The 18,399-nt window shown below is 64.4% G+C and overlaps 1 protein-coding gene across 4 annotated transcripts in view; it reads right to left on the bottom strand.

Moving 5' to 3' along the window:
• RNF213 (ring finger protein 213) overlaps positions 1-15,334 on the bottom strand; it is a 76,464-nt gene extending 61,130 nt beyond the window's left edge. For 2 of the 4 annotated variants that reach the window (XM_070394831.1, XM_070394832.1), the window contains exons 1-9: positions 9,516-10,363; positions 6,316-6,774; positions 5,696-5,842; positions 5,094-5,251; positions 4,416-4,574; positions 3,975-4,177; positions 2,600-2,892; positions 1,551-1,813; positions 812-1,009 (exon numbers count right to left, since the gene is read on the bottom strand). In XM_070394831.1, coding sequence (XP_070250932.1) covers positions 812-1,009; positions 1,551-1,813; positions 2,600-2,892; positions 3,975-4,177; positions 4,416-4,574; positions 5,094-5,251; positions 5,696-5,842; positions 6,316-6,774; positions 9,516-10,073 — 2,438 coding nt within the window. In that variant the 5' untranslated portion in view covers positions 10,074-10,363. Of the gene's footprint in view, positions 1-811; positions 1,010-1,550; positions 1,814-2,599; positions 2,893-3,974; positions 4,178-4,415; positions 4,575-5,093; positions 5,252-5,695; positions 5,843-6,315; positions 6,775-9,515; positions 10,364-15,070 lie in introns of those variants that run through there. The other 2 variants (XM_070394834.1, XM_070394835.1) reach the window with 2 other exon arrangements.
• Between the last annotated feature and the right edge of the window lie 3,065 nt (positions 15,335-18,399).

The raw sequence follows: 18,399 nt of genomic DNA, 5'->3' as shown, positions 1-18,399 counted from the left end.
GACTCCCAGGCCTGTGGTCATTCCCTTTTGGTGGCGAGCTTCTGAGATCCACTCCCTTCTGTCGCGCAGCCCCACTGACGAGTCCTGCTGTGTAGCTTTACAGCTGGAGGTCTGCACCTCTGACCAACAGCCGCCGCTCCCCCACCCCAGCCCTTTTTAGATTCCACGGATGAGTGAGATCAGACAGCCTCTGTCCCTCTCTGTCTGACTCCTCTCACTTGGCTTCACGCCCTGAGGTTTCATCCAGGTTGCAGCAAACGGCAGGACGGCCTTTCGGGGCTGAATCGACACCACGGCCTCCTGCCCCACCCACCCCTTAACAGCCACGAGGGCCTGCTCCCCACGATGCACGCGCACTCTCATTTCAACGGGGCCCAATAGTAGCAAAGGAGCGACCACTGCCTCCGGTCACTATTCCCTCCCCATAAGGCCGGAGGCCGGACCCCTCGGTTTGGGGGGGCGGGTGTGCACTTGGAACAGTTTCTCGGACAAAAGGCAGTGCCAGCGGGGCTGCGAGGCAACGGGCGCCTGCATCCGTGTTCTTGTCCTTCGTCTGCCTTCGCGTTTCCTTTGACTTTGACTCAGTGTTTGCGCTTAAACGGGCTTCGCCGTCTGCCCTGTAGATTGCGTTCCCCGGCCTCCCTGAGAGCCGCTCCTGTGGGCCCTGAAGGTGCGGGCGGCGTTGGGGTGTCCCCTGCGCATCGCATGTCTCACACTTTCTAACGAAGCCATTTTATGAGGAGACGCACTGCTCGCTCCCTAGAAGTGGGAGGCCCGCCGAGACCACGTGGGGAGGGGAGCCCACACTTACTCATGTGCCCTTTTCCGCCGGAACTCCGAGAAGGAGATTCCTTCCAGGGCCGCCCAGACGTCCTCAGGCTGAGTCCCGGGCTGCCGGGCCGGGGGGCGCGGCCCCATGCAGAGGTGGAGCACGGGCAGGGTGCCCACCCAGGAGCCCACGTCCAGCTCCATGCTCCTGTGGCACAGCCTCAGCAGGTACTCTCGCCACCTGGGAACAGGACAGAGGCCCTGCCGTGAGCCAGGGCGGGCAGGCCACTGGGAGTGGCTGATCCCCCGGGAGAGAGGCACCCTCAGCGTCACCCCCAACGCCGTGGGCACCGAATATCCCCCAGCAAACTCCCGATGGTGCCACTTCCACTGGTGGCTGAGTGATCCCCACTAGGGCCGGGGCAGGCTGGCACGTGGGCCGGGGCGTCTGGCGTCAGTCTAAGTATAAAGCAAGTTTTTAAACAGGAAGGGGCCCAGCCAGCGTGGCTCAATGGTCGAGCGTAGACCTATGAACCAGGAAGTCACAGTTCGATTCTGGTCAGAGCACAGGCCCAGGTTACGGGCTCCATCCCCAGTGGGGGATGTGCAGGAGGCAGCCGGTCTATGATTCTCTCTCATTGATGTTTCTCTCTCTCCCTCTCCCTTCCTCTCTGAAATCAATTAAAAAAAAATTTTTTTTTAAAGTGGCTATAAAATCGTTTCTCTCTCTCTCTCTCTCTCTCTCTCACACACACACACACACACACACACACACACGCTACCTCCGATGTGTTTCAAAGATGAGGCTGAGGTCGTCGAGGAGGTCGCGGGCGGAGCTGGCGCAGGCGCTGGCGCACAGGAGGTCGCACAGGGCGCCCAGGTCTCGCCCGGAGAGCGGGAGCTCCAGCTCCTCAGCCACGTGCAGGGCGATCAGGCCCATCCTCAGCTTCCTCCTCACGGGGGCGTCCGGGGGCAGCGTGTCCTCGCGCCTCTCCAGGAACGGCGCCATGTGCTTCTGCAAACACTCCCACAGGTGCGCCCTCACCTGACGCAGGGGAAACGGACAGGGCCGTGGAGCCGAAGCCATCCGGGCTGCCCCATCGCTGCCCCGAGGTCCACCTCACCCGGCAGAGGCCATGGCCCGAGGGGCAGGGACAGCTCTGTGATCGAGCAGCCCCTCTCCGGGCCCAGCTGCCCTGGATTTCCGGGGGCCACCCCGATAATGGGATTGAAGACCCCGGCACGGGGAAGGGGCTTTCCGGGAGGGCCTGGGTGCTCACAGTGGTTCAGCCTCATCTCAGCTGTGGGCCCAGGTGTGTCTCAGAACTGCCCAGGCCCCACCCCAGTGCCCAGGGAGAGGCAGGAAGGAGGGCTCCATCCATTCTTTCTACTCCAGGTGTGGAGGCGAGGTGAGGGGTGGGGCCGGGTGGGTGTGGCCAGTGGTGGTGGGGTGGCCAGTGGTGGGTGTGGCCATGTGGGTGGGGCCAGTGGTGGGGGTGTGGCCAGTGGTGGGGGTAGGGCAAGGTGGGTGGGCCAGTGGGGGGGTAGGGCAAGGTGGGTGTGGCCAGTGGTGGATGTGGCCAGTGGTGGTGGGGTGGCCAGGTGGGTGGGTCAGTGGGGGGGTGGGGCCAGCAGTGGGAGGAAGACAATGGGAAGAACAAAGGATTCCCAAGAGGAGGCATTCAGAGAAAAGGGGCAGAAGGTCCCCCCACCCCCGCCCCCTTCCCCCATCCGCACCTGCCCACTGCACCCCGGGTCCCCAGGCCACTAGGAGGTGGGTGACGCTGTGGCTAGAAGGTGGAGGAGGGAGTGGCAGTGCCCCGAGCCGTACCTGCTCCTTGGGGTAGTTCAGGGAGGTCCAGGGCTGCGCCTGCGCCTCGTACACCATGGGCTCGCTGACCACGGAGTAGAACTGGCGGAACTGCGTGAAGAAGCTGCTCAGGTTGACGGCGCTCCAGGGCTGCAGGACGCTGAGGACGCGGTCCAGCATGATGGAAGCCGCCAGCTGCTTCCCCTTCACGTTCTTCTTCATCTGGTCCACGAAATGGTCCATGAAGTTATTCCAGATTTCCCGGAGCTTCCCATCGGGCCGCTTGCAAATAATGTCGTCATACTGGTGCCAGTCTAGGGGAGCGGGAGCAGGAGTAGCGGAGTGAGCCCAGGAGGGGAGGGAGGACATGCCGAGGGCTGGCCGGGCGGGCAGGGCCTCGCTCCCGCAGGTGCCCCTCACAGGCAAGCGGCCGGGGCTGCCCGTGGGGAGCCGGCTGGGTTGGGGACAGGCATGCAGACGCCGCACGGGGGAGGCGAGATGGAGGCCACGCCGTCCGGGCCGGCCGCACAGGGAGTGCCGTGGTGAGCCGGCACCCGAGCCCCTAGGAAAACGCTCGCTCGGGGTAACCCTTTTACACTGGAACGGCGCCACGAGATGCCCACCCCATGAAGGACGGTACAGGCGACAAGGCAGACAGAGCCCTCGGCCCCGGCTGACAGGCACGCTCACGCACACACGCAGACACACGCACTCGACAGCATGTGGTGAGTATAAAACACGGCAAAAAAACACGGAAGGCAGTTAATGATACAAACAAGAAAATGGTCTGCCGGCATGGCTCAGGGGTTGAGCATCGCTCTACGAACCAGGAGGTCACGGTTCAATTCCCGATCACGGTACTTAGTCCACAGTATGGGGTGAGCAGGAGGCAGCCTGTCAATGATTCTCTCTCATCGTTGACGTTTCTCTCTCTCTCTCTCTTCCCCTCTCCCTTCCTCTCTGAAATCAATAAAAATATATTTTAAAAAGAAAGAAAAAGAAGACAAAACGGAGAATAAGAAATGAAGAGCAAGAGTGGCCGCGAGCAACCACATGGTGGGGCGGCAGGTGGGGCTCTCCACGCTCCTCGCCACGCTCACTCCCAGCGCCTGTGGACATCTCCCTGAAGGGCCCCCCTTCCTGCCCCTGTCGCCCCCACTCCTGCGCCTCCCGCCCAGCCCCTCGCTCAACAGCTGCCTCTCCTCTCCTCTCCTCCCTTCACGACAAATCCCTCCCTCGTTTCCTCTCCTACGTGAGCGCTCAGGCTACACTGATGGAAACTCGCTTCCAAACTCAGGTTTGTACACGGCGCGGGTGGGGCCCCGCCGAGCAGTGAGGACCCAGCCGGGAGCCCCCGCCCTCGGAGGCCTGTGCCCGCGGCCACCCCGGGACGCACCTCCGGAGCCCAGCAGCGCCGACCGCAGGTGCAGGCAGCGGTTGACGTGCTGCTTGCTCTCCTTGTCCTGGGGCTTGTAGATGAACTCGTACAGCGTGGCCTTGCTGTTCACGACCACGTACTTGTAGGGCGCAGGCCGGTCCAGCAGCCGCTTGGGCAGCACAGCGCTGCCTTCCACGAGGACCCCGTGCGTGTCTAACATTCTGAGAACAGAGGGGACACCGCCCGGTCATCGGGAAAGCCTCCCGGAAGTCTTCGTTCTTCTGAAACTCGGTGTGGAGCGCAGGGCGAGAGCTAGGCCTGGACGCCGGCTGGTCCCCAGACGGGACTGACGGGCGGCAGCAGGGCCTGGGGACGCAGGGCAAGCGCGTCGAGGGGAAGAGCTGCTCGAAACGAATGCCACCACCTTCGCTAACAAGCACTTCACAGACGGGCACTCACTTGGTGGCGTGCAGCTCGCACACGTTGAGCCTCCATCCTGGCGTCCCCAGCTCTTCTCCGCCCCGGATGAACAGCTGGTGCTGGTCCGGGTCGAAGTTGAAGTCCTTGGAGAGGATGGCGTGGAAGAACACCGTGACGCCCTCGCCGGGGCTCAGGGGGCTGCAGGGGAGCCGCCAGGAAGCACGTTACACCCGACTGTCTATCCAGCCATGTACATGCAAAGCACACATGCACACACGTGCACAATACACACGTGCACTCATGCACACACAAACATGCACGTGTGCACGCATACTCATATGTGCACAAACATGCACATGTGTGCACACCTGTAACTGTATTTCTTCTCCTGCATTAACACGCACCCAGCAAAACTCAAGTGCATCGACACTTGAGACCTACCGCCCGCAGGTGGGTCCCCTCGCCGCCCCTCCACGGGGTGGGAGGTGGGTGCAGGACAGGGGACAATCGGCCCGGGAAGTGCTGGGGTGGGGGCTGGCTAGCGCTCGGACATCGCAGCCTCCTTCCTGAGCCCAGGCCCGCGCTGCCTCCGGGACCCCGGGGACTCCCCGCCTCCCCCAGAGCCTGGGGACGCCTGTGGGGCTGGTGAACACTGGGCCTGCCTCCCGGGGGCGGGCACCGCGCGGCCCCCACGGACCCCTACACTGGGCGCCCTACCTGCTCGGCACCTCCTGTGTGTCGGCTTTCAGCTCCTTCTGGGCCCCGTCGCCCTTCGGGGCGGCCGAGTCGCCCCCGTGGCCCCGGTCAGGCTTCTTCACGTCTCCCGGCTTGGCTTTCTCCCCAGAAACGGCAGCCTTGCCTTTGGGTTCAGTTTCCTGGGACAAGGAACCAGCCCCCACCTGAACACCAGCCTCCAAGGTTGCCCGCGAGGGTCTGGGCGCCCCCACCACGGCCTCTCCCCGCATCGCTCGGGGGCTCCGGCTTCCTACTGGTCCCTCGGGCCCTGCCCCTGCCATTCCCTCTGCTGGGGACACGGCCCCATCTCCCCGGGGCCTGCCTCAGGCGATCACAGAAACCCCTCGTGGGCGAGGCCTTCCCGGCCATGGCCCCTGGGCCCCACCCGCTGCCCTCAGCCCTCGCCCCTTCCCCACGCCGTCTCTCTCCTCTAGAGAGAGGGCTCCGAGGCCTGGCGGGCACTCCCGCTCCAGCCGGCACCTATGGGTGAGTAACCGAACGAAAGAGGAGCAGTGGCAGGACCGGCCAAATGGAGCGGCTGTGGACAGACCGCCGCCGCGCCTCCCACAGAACAAGCCCCTCACCTGGCCGTGCTCCGGGGCGGCAGGGGGGCTGGCAGGGGCGCCGGGCGGCTTCGCTTTCTGCTTCGGTTTCTGCTTCAGTGTCTGCGTCTCACTCTGGACCTCAGTCCCCTCCGGTGGCTCCACCAGCTTGGCTGCCGCGTCAGTCGCCTGGAAGAAATAAAGACCAAACATTAGGGCCAAGAGGACCACACGGACAGGGAGACGGAATCCACGGCGTGAGGGTCAGCATCGCCTCCAGCTGGGTGACAACGGGGCCGGGGGCCGGGTGACGGGGTTGAGGGCTGGGAGACGAGGCCAGGGGCTCAGTGATGGGGGCTCAGGGCCAGGGGCTGGGTGACGGCCGGGGACCGAGTGACAATGAGGCCAGGGGCTCGGTGATGGGGGCTGGGTGACGGTGTCGGGGGCTCGGGGACGGGGCCGGGGGCTGGGTGATGGGGGCTCGGGGGCGGGGCCGGGGGCTGGGTGATGGGGGGTCGGGGGCCTAGGGAACAGGGCAGCCTCTCCCACGCCCGTTCCCAGAAGCGAGCCCCAGAAGAGGACGCCCCGCCCAGACCAAGAGGCGACCTTGGAACCACACTGTGCAGCCAGGCCCCTCTGGTCCTTGTCTCCCCACAACTCACCCCGGAAGCGGGGGGCGCGGCCTGCTGCCCCATGGCGGGCGGTTCATTCCTGGGCTCCAAGTGGTCCCCCTGCAGCATGGGCGGCGGGTGCTCCTGGGCAGCGCCCTCCTTCCCACTGGCGGAGGCGGGGGGCCCGGCCCCCTCCTGGCCCTTCCCTCCTGGGGGGGCACCTCCTGGGGTCTGGTCCCGGGGTGCTGCGCTGCCTGGAGACTCTCCTGCCGAGGCTGCCCCTGCGGCCCCTGCGGCCCCAGCAGCCTGGCCCTGCGGACACCCTCCGCCCAGCGGCTGGCTGGGGGGCTCACCCTGCTGAGCGGGGCTCTGGGGCGGGGCTGCGTCCTGGACCCCAGGGTCCGCCAGCGATTGGAGGCTACCAGGCGTGGAGGGGGAGGCGGACAGGGACTCCAGCCCTTTGGAAACGGACGCCTTTTGGTTCTTTTTCTTCTGCTTCTTCCTTTTGCTCTAGACAGAAAGAGAGACGCTGGTTTCACTTCCCAGGTGCACTCCACACTCACCACCTTCCCTCCCAGTCCTTTCAGCTGCTCACGAACATCAAGTGTAGCTCAACCAGCACCTGACACCCGAGGGAACTGCCATCTCTTTTTTAAAACCCAGAACTTAAATATGCACACACATCTGTATTCATTTCAGAGAGGAAGGGAGAGCAAGAGAGAGAGAAACATCAGTGGTGAGAGAGAATCATGGATGGGCTGCCTCCTGCACGCCCCATACTGGGGATCGAGCCCACAACCCAAGCATGTGCCCTGACCGGGAATCGAACCGTCATTGGACGGCGCTTAACCACCGAGCCGTGCCGGCCAGGTACCTGCCACCTCTTTATCTTGGGAAGAATGGCGCTGAGACACAAGAGGACGGGGTGGTGGACAGAGTGGGGGACAGTGGGCCTAAGCGCAGCCGACAACCTCATGGGGCCTCCTTGGGGGGGCAGCCCCGCGAGGCCGGTGCGGGCCGTCGGCGAGCAGGTCCGCGCGGCTGGACTCAGTCTCGTGTGGAGCGTATGCTGTGCAAGAAATCGAAACGGAGGAGAGGCTGGGGCTGGGGAGCAGGCGGAGTGGCTCCCCGCCGGCCCGGGCACACGGCGCCCCCAGGAGGCCCTACACGGGGCAAAGAGTCCCCAGCTATGGAAGCAGGTGTGAGGCTCCGAGCTGAGGGCTGAGTAGTCCCTTCAGGACCCGTGACCCCGAAGGCCAGTGACCTGGGTTAGGGAGGTGGGAGAACATGGGGTGCGTCTGCGCATGGGGTGGGTGGCCTCGCTCTGGGTCAGCTCCTGGAATCTCCCAAGAACCCTGAGCAGGCCTCCTGCACGTCTGTCTACAATCACGAGCACGACACACGGCCGCCCTGGGCAACCCTGAGGGCGGTTTCCAGGCTCCCCAGCTGCCACCTGCTTCATGTCACCACGCGCACATGCACACATATACATGCACACTCGCACGTGCACACGCACTCGCACGCACACTCACAAACACGACATGCCCGTTTGCTTGTCTCCTGTCCCCTCTAGAATGGAAGTCCGTGTGCTCTGCTCGCTGCCGTGTCCGGACCCAGGACAATCCCCGGCACACAGGCGCCCAGCGAGTCTGCACATGAGGCCGCCGCGTCTGCAGCAGCTCTGCCTCCCGGAAGGCCCCGCGCTTCCTCTCCCTGGGGCCGGGCCGCACCCTCAGCGCGGTCCGAGCTCAGGTCCTGCCGGGCTGGGCTCCTCTGGCTGCAGTTCCTCGTCGCCCTCTGACCTGCTCTCTCTCGTTCCCACTGTACGTGCTTCCCGGGAGCTGCCGCAGGCCCTTCCAGAACCAGGTCGGACGTGCGGCTCTCAGCATACAGTGTGGGGGGAGGGGCGCACACCCAGGTGGCCTGGCATGCGCCATGCGCAGGGCGTGGGGTGAAGACCTAAACCTTCCCTTGACAAAAATCCAGTTTCACCATGGTGTCTATGTGTACGTCTTATGTGTACGTGTTCCTCATACGTGTACACATATGTATGTTTTCTAATGAGCGTGGTCTTCCATTGGACCATTCTGACTGTGGCGACTTCCCACAGGAGCCAGAAATGCGCACAGTAGGAGCGCACGCCCGGACAGTGGCCACAAGCGGGGTCATGGGGCTGGGGCGGCCGGGAGACCCGCCAGCTGAGCGGTGTTTGTGCTGAAGGGAAGGGCATTGGTCTCACTTTGTCGCCCGCGTCTGTTACAAACGCCCTTCGTGTGGGCTTGACGTGCAATAACAGCTTCCTTTTCAGTGAGCAGATTTTTGATGGAAGAGACAAGAGGGAGCCTTTGGGGGCTGGAATGTTCTCTAGATGGAGGGGGGTTACGAGGCTGAACACAGCTGTACATGGCTGCACATGGCTGTACACATGGCACATGGCTACACACAGTTGTGCACGCTGTACACAGCTGCACAGGGCTGCCCGGGTCTGTATACGGCTGCACACAGCTGCATGCAGCTACACAAGTCTATACACGGCTGCACATGGCTGCATAGGGCTGCACACATCTATCCATGTATACACACCACACACACTCTCACACAAGCACACACATCCCCAATACAACCCCACACTCACACACAGCACGTACGTCCACCACACATGCACACCTCTACTCACATGCACCCCACATTACCACCCCCCCACCCCACTCACACACACGGACCCCAAGCGCCTCCTGCTGCGGGTCCCGCCCCAGCCACTAGGAGCATCCACCGAGGGCCAGACAGGACACCCCATCTGGGCTGAGGGTAGACTCTGCCCCCAGCCTCCCGAACCCGTCCAGGAACTGCCCACAGCCTGGCCTGGTCCCTGACCCAGGAGCCCCTCGGGGCTGATGCTTGTTGGGAGGCAACCGCCTCCCAGGTATTTCCCAAGTGCCCGCCCTGACCCGGAGCATGGAGGCACCTGGGGGTCAGCACCGTCAATGCCAAGAGGACAGAGGGGCGGGCACCCGGGGGCAGAGCACAGCCGCAGGCCCGGGCTGGTGGGAGGAAACGGCAGGCGGAGCCCAGCAGACAGGGCCCCGGAGACCGCGCAGCGGCACGGGGAGGGGCGCTCTGCCACCCAGCCTGCAGGGCCCATGATGCTCCGGGGCCGGTGATGTGGGGACTCGGGCACCATGGCCGGCAGCTGGGGAACCACGGCAGGAAGCGGCGGTGGCAGAACCAGGACGCCCGGGGCCGGCACTCACTTTTTGGCTCTTCCAGGACTGGGAGCTGGGCTGGGCCAGCTCTGCCTGCTGGTCACTGGAGCCCAGCGATGAGGAGGGGCCGCCGTCCTCCTTCAGCTCCTGTCCGCTCTCCATCTCCCCCTCGGGCACCGACATTGCCTGGGGGCCACCTTCTTCCTTCAGCTCCTGTCCGCTCTCCATGTCCCCCTCGGGTACCGACGTCGCCTGGGGGGCCCCATCCTCCTGTCCGCTCTCCTTCTCCCCATCGGGGACCGACGTCACCTGGGGGGCCCCATCCTCCTGTCCGCTCTCCATGTCCCCCTCGGGTACCGACGTCGCCTGGGGGGCCCCATCCTCCTGTCCGCTCTCCTTCTCCCCATCAGGGACCGACGTCACCTGGGGAGCCCCATCCTCCTTCAGCTCCAGTCCACTCTCCTCCCACTCAGGCACCGATGTCGCCTTCGGGACGTTCTCAGAGTCTACAAGGCAGGGAAGGGAAGAGCCGTCACCCTCTGGAATATTCGTTTGAGCTGGTCTTTTTTTTTTTTTTTTAATCCTCACCCGAGGATATTTTTCCATTGATTTTGGAGAGAGTGGAAGAGAGAGGGAAAGACAGAGGGAGACACATCGATGGGTTGCCTCCTGCACATGCCCCGACCAGGGCCTGGGCCAGGGGGGATGGGGGGGAGGGAGTGGGAGGAGCTTGCAACCAAGGTAGGTGCCCTTGGCTGGAATCGAACGCGGAACCCTTCGGTCCACAGGCCGACGCTCTGTTCACTGATCCGCCCGGTTGGCGGCCCGGGCGCCCTGAAGGTGAGGGAAGGTGCCCTCTGGAGGGACACTGACGTGCGGGGAACCTGCACAGGATGAGGAGGGGACCCCATCCCTGGGAGCAATTACCAGAGCTGCAGGCCTTCCCGGTCGCCGACCCCACCCCACACCCCTGTCTTCCGCTGGGGACGGAGCTTGCAGGGTGGCCTGTGCCGGGCCCACGGGAGGAGGGTCCCTGCTCTCCATGGGGGTTTGCTTCGCTAACCTGACTTCTATGGCTTTACTTATGGGACCAGCCAAGGAACCTGGGCGGGAGGAAACACCTTCCGTCCCTACAGCCACTGCCCGCAGGCCCGACGGCAGGGGAACGCACGTGGCGTCCCAGGACAGCCTGACCCCCTTCCCCCCCCCCCCCCCCCACAGCAGCCGGCTCAGACCTAGCGCCTCCACACCGCGCTCCTGGACACAGCAGCCGGCTCAGACCCAGCGCCCCCCACACGCCGCGCTCCTGGACACAGCAGCCGGCTCAGACCCAGTGCCCCCCACACACCGCGCTCCTGGACACAGCAGCCGGCTCAGACCCAGCGCCCCCCACACGCCGCGCTCCTGGACACAGCAGCCGGCTCAGACCTAGCGCCTCCACACCGCGCTCCTGGACACAGCAGCCGGCTCAGACCCAGCGCCCCCGACACACCGCGCTCCTGGACACAGCAGCCGGCTCAGACCCAGCGCCCCCCACACGCCGCGCTCCTGGACACAGCAGCCGGCTCAGACCCAGCGCCCCCCCACACGCCGCGCTCCTGGACACAGCAGCCGGCTCAGACCCAGCGCCCCCCACACACCGTGCTCCTGGACACAGCAGCCACCCAGGCCCCAGGATCTCCCCCCCCCCGCCCGCCTCCCGCCCGCTGCGGCGTTCTCAAGAAAATGTAGAAAATGCAGAAAGGAAAAAAAAAAACACGGCCGGTGTGGCTCAGTGGTTGAGTGTCGATCAGGCACCAAGAGGTTGCCTGTTGGATTCCCAGTCAGGGGACAGGCCTGGTTGTGGGCTTGATCCCCAGCAGGGGGCGTGCAGGAATCAACCAATTGTTGTTTCTCTCAAATCAATAACAAAATATATTTTTAAAAAGAACGAAACGTATTGTCCAGAGCTTCACCGTCCCCCATAACCTTCCAGCACCAGAGGTCCCCCTGGAAGTCCCACCTGAGTCCCCGGGGCACTGGCAGTGGGGACTTGGGGTGGGGAGGGGCCCCCCTAACTCCCTGCCCCTCGAATGCTGACTTCGACTGGCATTCGAAGTCCTCCACTGAGGGCAGCCCAACATCACGCCTGGCAGAGCCCGCCACCTCCCCACCCCCGGCCTGGGGCGGCCTGAGACTCTGCCACACATTCCCCTTCCATGTGCCCTCCCCACACCGTCCCCCCCAGACCCCCCCAGACCCCGGGGTCCTAGCAGGTCTGTCTGCGCATACCCGCCCCCTCCACAGCGCTCCCTCTTGCTTTCACTTTCTGTTCTGTGAACAGGGAGGCAGGGCCAGGGGTGGGAAGCCAGGAGCCGGCAGACAGGAAGTCTGTGTGTTCCCCGGGTTGTGGCCCTGAGCCCTGGCCCGAGGGATGGGTGCTCAGGGGCCAGCGGAGCCAGGCAGGCCTCTTCCTTCAGGCGCGGGTGTTTGGCCCTACTGTGCGCCCCCACGGACTGACCAGGACCAGCACCTGCCACTCCCGACAGCAGGGGAGAGACCCCCGCCTTTCACCCCGCAAAAAGGTCAATGATGCTCGGCCAGCGCGGCTTAGGGGTTGAGCGTTGACCTATGAACCAGGAGGTCAGGGTTCAATTCCCAGTCAGGGCACAGGCCCGGGTTGTGGGCTCCATCCCCAGTGCGGGGCGTGCAGGAGGCAGCCGATCACTGAGTCTCTCTCATCATGGATGTTTCTCTCTCCCTCTCCCTTCCTCTCTGAAATCAATAAAAACATATAAATAGTTTACAAAACAAAAGGCCTCTGTGCTCAGAGGGAGAAGAGGGTTAGGCAAGGGCTCATGCAGGGCGTGGCTGTGCCCTGCGGGGCCGGGGGCCGGGGCCCTGGGGTGGCCACTGGCCTGGCCGGGAGGATGGCCGCTGGAAGGAGCAGGGTCTCACCCCAAGGATGGCTCCGCCCCAGCATTATTTTAGGCCGATTACCTTCAAAACCAAAGATCCGGGGCGGCTTTTCCTGCCCCTGGACCGGCAGCAGGGACTTGGACAGAGGGCCTGGTCCAGGCTGGGGGGGGGGGGGGGGGGGGGGCCAGCGGGGCCTGCACCCCGTCCTGTCCGGGTCCCACCGTCTCTGCAGCCCCGGCAAACACCTGTTTGCCTCCCTGTGAATTGTCCTGCATGTGCCTGGCCGGGAATCGAACTGTGACCAGATTCATAGGTCACGGCTCAACCCCTGAGCCACACGGGCCGGGCAGGATTGGCTCCTATTTTGTTGAGTCTCTGAAGCACCAGAGCCAGTCCATCCTTGCTGCTTGACACAGTCGCTGCAGGGAAGAAACATCTGCACAGCATATGTTTCAAGGGACTTGGCATATATGGCATACTGTTCTTAATATGTTTGCTCACCTTCTTGGCGCTATGTGTTTTAACCAAGGTCACCTCTCCGAGAAAGGTTGTTTCCCCAGGTAGGGATTTTTCCCTTAAGTTAGGGAGGGAATACAACCCCTTAACTGAGTGCCAGGCGGGTAGTTAATCACTTTAACTACAAACAATCACACTTAAGCTACATAATCTTTACTCCCTGGAATGGAGATAAGAGACGCCCTAACCTTTGGAATAGAGATTGATAGGATTGGAATCAACTGGTATAAATACAGATGTAACAAGACAACAGGACACAGAACCTAGACACAGAATCTAGCGAGAGAACCTGGCTGAAGAACCTAGAGACAGGATTTGGCTGGAGATCCTAGACAGAACCTAGAGACAGAACCTAGAGACAGAACCGAGAGAGAGAACCTAGGGAGAGAACATGGAGACAGAACCTGGCTGGAGATCCAAGACAAAACCTGGCTGGAGATCCTGACCAGAACTTGGCTGGAGTTCCTGGCTAGAGATCCTGGCTAGGCTGCTGATCAACTGAACGCTGTCTCCGTGTCATTCCTTCTTCGCCAACTCCATCCACACCTTTGGGGACCCCTGGACCCGCTGGGGTTGGACCCCAACACCTGCCATCCCAACGTCCCCATTCTGGGGAGCCCTGCGGGTGGAAATCCCACTGGGACCCCAGGTGCTCAGCCACGCCGTGACCGGGCATCTGGACAGCGAGGGATTAAGGAGGGAGCGGACACTCGCCGACCACCTAGGGCCACTGGTCTGTGACCCTCAGAGCTTCTCCCCAGGGGTCAGCCCCAGAAGCAAATCAATAGAACAAAATGCACAACATGAAGCGTCGCCCCCCACACCTCCCCCTCCCGCTGCCCTCGAGCCCCAGCACAGTGTCTGCTACCTGCGCACCCGACCCAAACACCCCACCCCTGCAGGGCGCATCCTTGGAGGTCACCAGGCGGGAGCAGGGAGGCCTGGGACTGCGGCGTCTGTCCACTATGCACACACGTGCACACACATGCTCACCCCACACACGTGCACATTCACACAGGTGCACACATATGCACACACAGCGGCGTGCTTACAAAATACACGGGCCCACGGACCTTCTTTGAGGCCCACAGCAGTTGTCTATCGAGCACCTACTGTGCGCCAGGCATCGCCAGGGACCTGGGGTACAGCAGCGGCCAAGACAGCAAGTCTCCCCTGAAGCCACAGGACAGACAGAGGAGACAGGAAGCTCGGGCCCCAGTGGGTGGGGCACTTGGGGAGGAGACAGCGAAGCAAAGGCCAGAGGGAGGGGAGGTGTGTCCAGGCACAGGAACAGCCAGGGTCCTGGGGTCAGAGCCAGCATGTGTCCCAGGAAGGCCTGGAGGCCATCGGGCGGGGGAGGGGCTGCAGGGGAGGGACATTCAGGCAGGACCTGCGGCTTTTACTCTGAGAGGCATGGCAGGAGGGCGGGGGCGGGGGGGAGATACCACCTGGGCAGGCTCTGCCCACGCAGCCAGCGGGTCCTGGGAACAGATATGGGGTGTGCGGGAGGGAAGGCGAGGAGGTCGGTGCTGGGGGTTGGGCCTGAGGCACTGGAGGGGTGGGTGGGTCGCCCGGCTCAGGGCAGGTGGGAGGCCTGAGGGATGGGTTGGGGGTGGGTAGGAGCTGGGCTTCAGAAACAGGAAATGGAGAGGCTCCTCAGACACTGGGTGGGGAGGCCCCGAGCGCTGTCTAGGTGACGGCTCTGGGCCAGCAGGACTGACCCAGTGCTGCCAGGACATGAGAACCCACGGAGCGGGCGAGGGCCCCACAGAGCAGACGACAGCCCAAGGGGAGGAGGCATCAGGATGCCGAGTGGAAAGTCAGCGGGTGGACCCACCTGCCGCGCTGACACCCTGAGGCGCCGCCGGCCACCCTCGCCCAGCCCTGTGCCTGGGCTCCCACTTCCATGCAGCGTCCTCCCAACACCCCATCCCCTGAGCTCAGCCACACTTCCACTCCCAAGGGGGCAGGAGCCTCACATTCTCCCCGAGAAAGGAGATGGAATCCTAACAGGCAACAGGTGCCTCCAGCAGAAGCGGCGGAGCTGCTCGGGGAAGTGCTTCTGGCGAGCGGGCTTCCCTGTGGCCCCGGAGGCGCGCTGCCGGCCGCCCTCTGGCCTCAGTTTCCACTTCCAGGAAAGGAGGCAGGTCCAGGCCAACCACCCCCACAACCTGCACCCCCAGCCTTACCGGGGACGGGGGGCAGCCTGCGCCCACACTCGCAGCAGAACTTGGGCGCGTCCTCTTTGGAGACATGGCCGCAGGAAGGACACTCCATGCCGCCGCCGGCGCCCGCAGAGCTGGAAGCGCGAGTCGAAGCGCTGCCTATATTCCCAGCCGCTGGTCACGTGACCACTGTCCGCTTCAGTTTCATTTTCTGGAAAGTGAAATTGCAAACAGCTCAGAAGGTCCCAGCTTCGTGGAAACCCAGCTGAGCCCCTCCCCTGCAGCTCACAGCCTGGCCTCCGACCGTCCTCCCCTCCGGGTCCCTGCTGTCCCCCCACCCCCCACCCTGGCTTAGGCACCCACTTCCTTTGCTGCTGCCCCGCCCCTGCCCGCCCCTCCCCAGCCCGGCTCTGAGCTCTCCATCTCTCCGAGGCCAAGGGTGCCCCGCCCCGGCTGAGGCTGCGACTGGGGCCGGGGGCTGAGGAGGGGCGGGTGGAAGCAGGGAGGGTCCCTGGAGGGCACAGCACATGCAAAGCCCCCAGAGTTGTGGGCAAGGTGCCCGCTGCGTGCCCAGGGCAAGGTGCTAACAAGACAAAAGCCCTGGCTCCCAGGTGAGGAGGCTCAGGTGAGGCATCCAGACGGTGCCCACAGACAGGACAGCCCCAGGACGGGGAGAGCAGGCCGCAGGGACGGCTGCGCAGGGCTGCTGGGCCCCAGCCAGGAGCCTGCTGACGGGCAGGGGTCGCCACCTAGGAAGCCCGATCTCCTGTCGGGACCGCTGCCTCGGAACACCCACTGCGGGGGGCGGGGGGGGGGATCGTGGAAGCGCGGGCGGGGCCATGCTCGTCCAGGCCGAGGCCAAACTCAGGCCAAGGGTCCCCGCCCCCAGGGGCCGCGGGGCACACCAGGGGGAGAGAGGACGGTTGGCTGCTGGAGCCGAGGTCCGCCTGCCCAGAGGCGCTCGTCCCTCCTGCTGCCGCCCCGCCTCCCCTCACTGCTCTGGGCAGGGCTGCCTGTCTGCCCGCTACTGCGGGCTTGGTCTCCACCAGACGGTGACCTCCACGGGCAGGGCAGGGCCAGGCCGAAGACGCTCGCTCGGGTGTGCGGTGCCCTGGCTTCGCCTGCCACAGCCAAGCCCTGGCCTCCACCTCGCCCTCCCCACCTCAGCCCGGAAGCCACCCCCACCATGGCTTGGGCACTCTCTCTCTCAAAGACCTTCCATGGCTCCCACAGCCCAGGCCTCTCCGTTCCCCAAGCTGTCCTCCCCATGCTCTTCCTCCTCACAGACCAGAAGCGCCAGCGGCTCCGCAACCCACGGTGTCACCTGCACCAGGGCCTGGCGGGGGGGGGCGGGGGGGGAATGCCTTCTCTACTCAAACAGTTGCCAGGCCTTCCTTCCCCTTTATTTCTAACCACTGAACTGTGCCAAGCTCAAAGCTCCCCCCAACCCGGAAAACCAGGGCTGAGTGGGTGGGGGCTGGAGTGGGTGCAGACCCTACCATCTTGCCTCTCCCTCATTCTGTGCCCCCTCCACCCGCTTGGCTCTCAAGGCCACCACCAAGCAGGTGCCCCCTGGCCCTGAGCCCTGCCAGGCAGCCATCCTGTTGGGAGAAGCCGCGCTCTGGGCGGCTGGGGCTGCGGGCAGGGATGCCATTCTTGTCAAGTTACTGTTTCCCGAACAATTCTTTTCTGTCACTGCAACTGACAAAAGGGCAGGATTCCCGGGTCTGGCCGCCCGGTCCGCCATCCGCCCGGCAGAGGCCCTTCTCAGGGTCTGACTTCATGCTTCTGGCCCCCGTCCCCTCCCCCGGGGTTGGGCCTCCTTCCTCCCTCCGGGAGTGTTGTGAGGCCCTGGAATGCGCGGTGCCGGAGGGCAGGGCGGGGCGGGGACCAGGCTGCAAAACCGAAACCTGCGCCCTGGGAAGAGGCGGCTGGAGGAGAGGGGACAGAGGGGAGGGCATGGTGGGGACAGACACCTGGACGCAGAAGCCACTGCCCAGCTCGCCCCTGCTGCGACCCCGACCCCCTGCGGGGCCCCAGCACAGCACCCTCCACCCCCACCTCGCTAGGCCACTTGGTTTCGTTTCCGCCTCAGTCCCGCCCCTCCTCCCGCCCCTGGCAGTGATGCAGGGTCCCTGCTGGTGTGGCCGGAATGTCCCTGCCGGTGACGGTGGCGCCCCCCAGTGGACCCATGCCCGGAGGGCACTGCCTGCCAGGAGGCGGGGGAGGGGTAGGAGGGGCAGCACCGACTCCAGCCAGTCTGCACCCTGGTCTCCCCCAGCCACGTCCGCCCCCGCAGACCTGATACGGGGCCCTTGGTAGCCGAAGTGGGGGATGTGTGCAGGTCCCCAGCCCAGCGCCCAGCACCCTGCACAGTATCCACACCCCTGCAGAGCCAGTGGCAGCGGGAGGAGGGCCACGGCCACCAGGTGCAAAGGGGAGGTCACAGCCCCATCCTATGGCAGCTGGGTGCCCAGGGAGTGACCACAACTTGGCAGTGGACGCCTGCTGCCCCACGCAGGCCCCTGGTCACTGATAACCAAGAGGCCGCGGGGTCTGGTCTCACCCCAACCTGCTCTGTGCCTGCTTCTTTGTCTGTGAGCTCGTGGTCCCGCACCCCAGGGCTGCTGAATAACGATAACAGCCACGGCTGCTGCTCAGGCCCCCAGCCAAGTGTGCGATACTCTTCCTCACTCCGCACCTTCCTCTCCCGCCAACCAGAGCAGCCTGAGGCACTCCTGGGGAGCCTGGCACCGCCACTGCGGCTACAAATGCCAATTAAAGTGATTATTACTGCCCAGCCGGCCGGTGTGACTCAGGGGTTGAGCATCGACCTATGAACCAGAAGGTCAGGGTTCAATTGCAGGACTGCGCGCAGGCAGTGTTTTGGCCCCGAGCAGAGGTCGCGGGAGGTGTTCTTGCACTCACGCAGCCTCCGCGGACGTGGACTCTGTGTACAACCAGTCACCCCCCATCTAGCTCACCTGGGATCCAGGCAGGATCCAGGCAGCGTCCACGGCTGTGGCCTTTGACCTGGTGGTGACTTCCTGGGGGCCCCAGCAGAGCTTGCCAGAAAGAAAGGGTGCGGGGCGGGCGGGCAGCCTGGCCCTGGTCACCAAGCTCTCTGTCCTTGGAGGGAGCGGACCTAATTGGGCCGGCCTTCCGGTCCTAGCGGGAGGGGCTCTGTGGGGACTCAGTGCTCAGCCACACTCCACGGTGGGGCCCAGCAGGCCAAGGGAAAGCCCGGCCCTGCCCCATGCTGCCACTGCCACCGTCAGATGGTGGGGGCGCCAGTGGACCTCATCCGTGTCCAGGGGTACGAGGGCCGCAGCCCAGACCCTGTCCGGCTGGTG

Source organism: Myotis yumanensis, unplaced genomic scaffold (assembly GCF_028538775.1).
Source record: "Myotis yumanensis isolate MYYU_CA2020_CCGP unplaced genomic scaffold, mMyoYum1.0.hap1 SCAF_16, whole genome shotgun sequence".
NCBI lineage: Eukaryota > Metazoa > Chordata > Mammalia > Chiroptera > Vespertilionidae > Myotis > Myotis yumanensis.
Note: the sequence above shows the minus strand (reverse complement) of the source record. Positions and strands in the feature narration are given on the sequence as shown.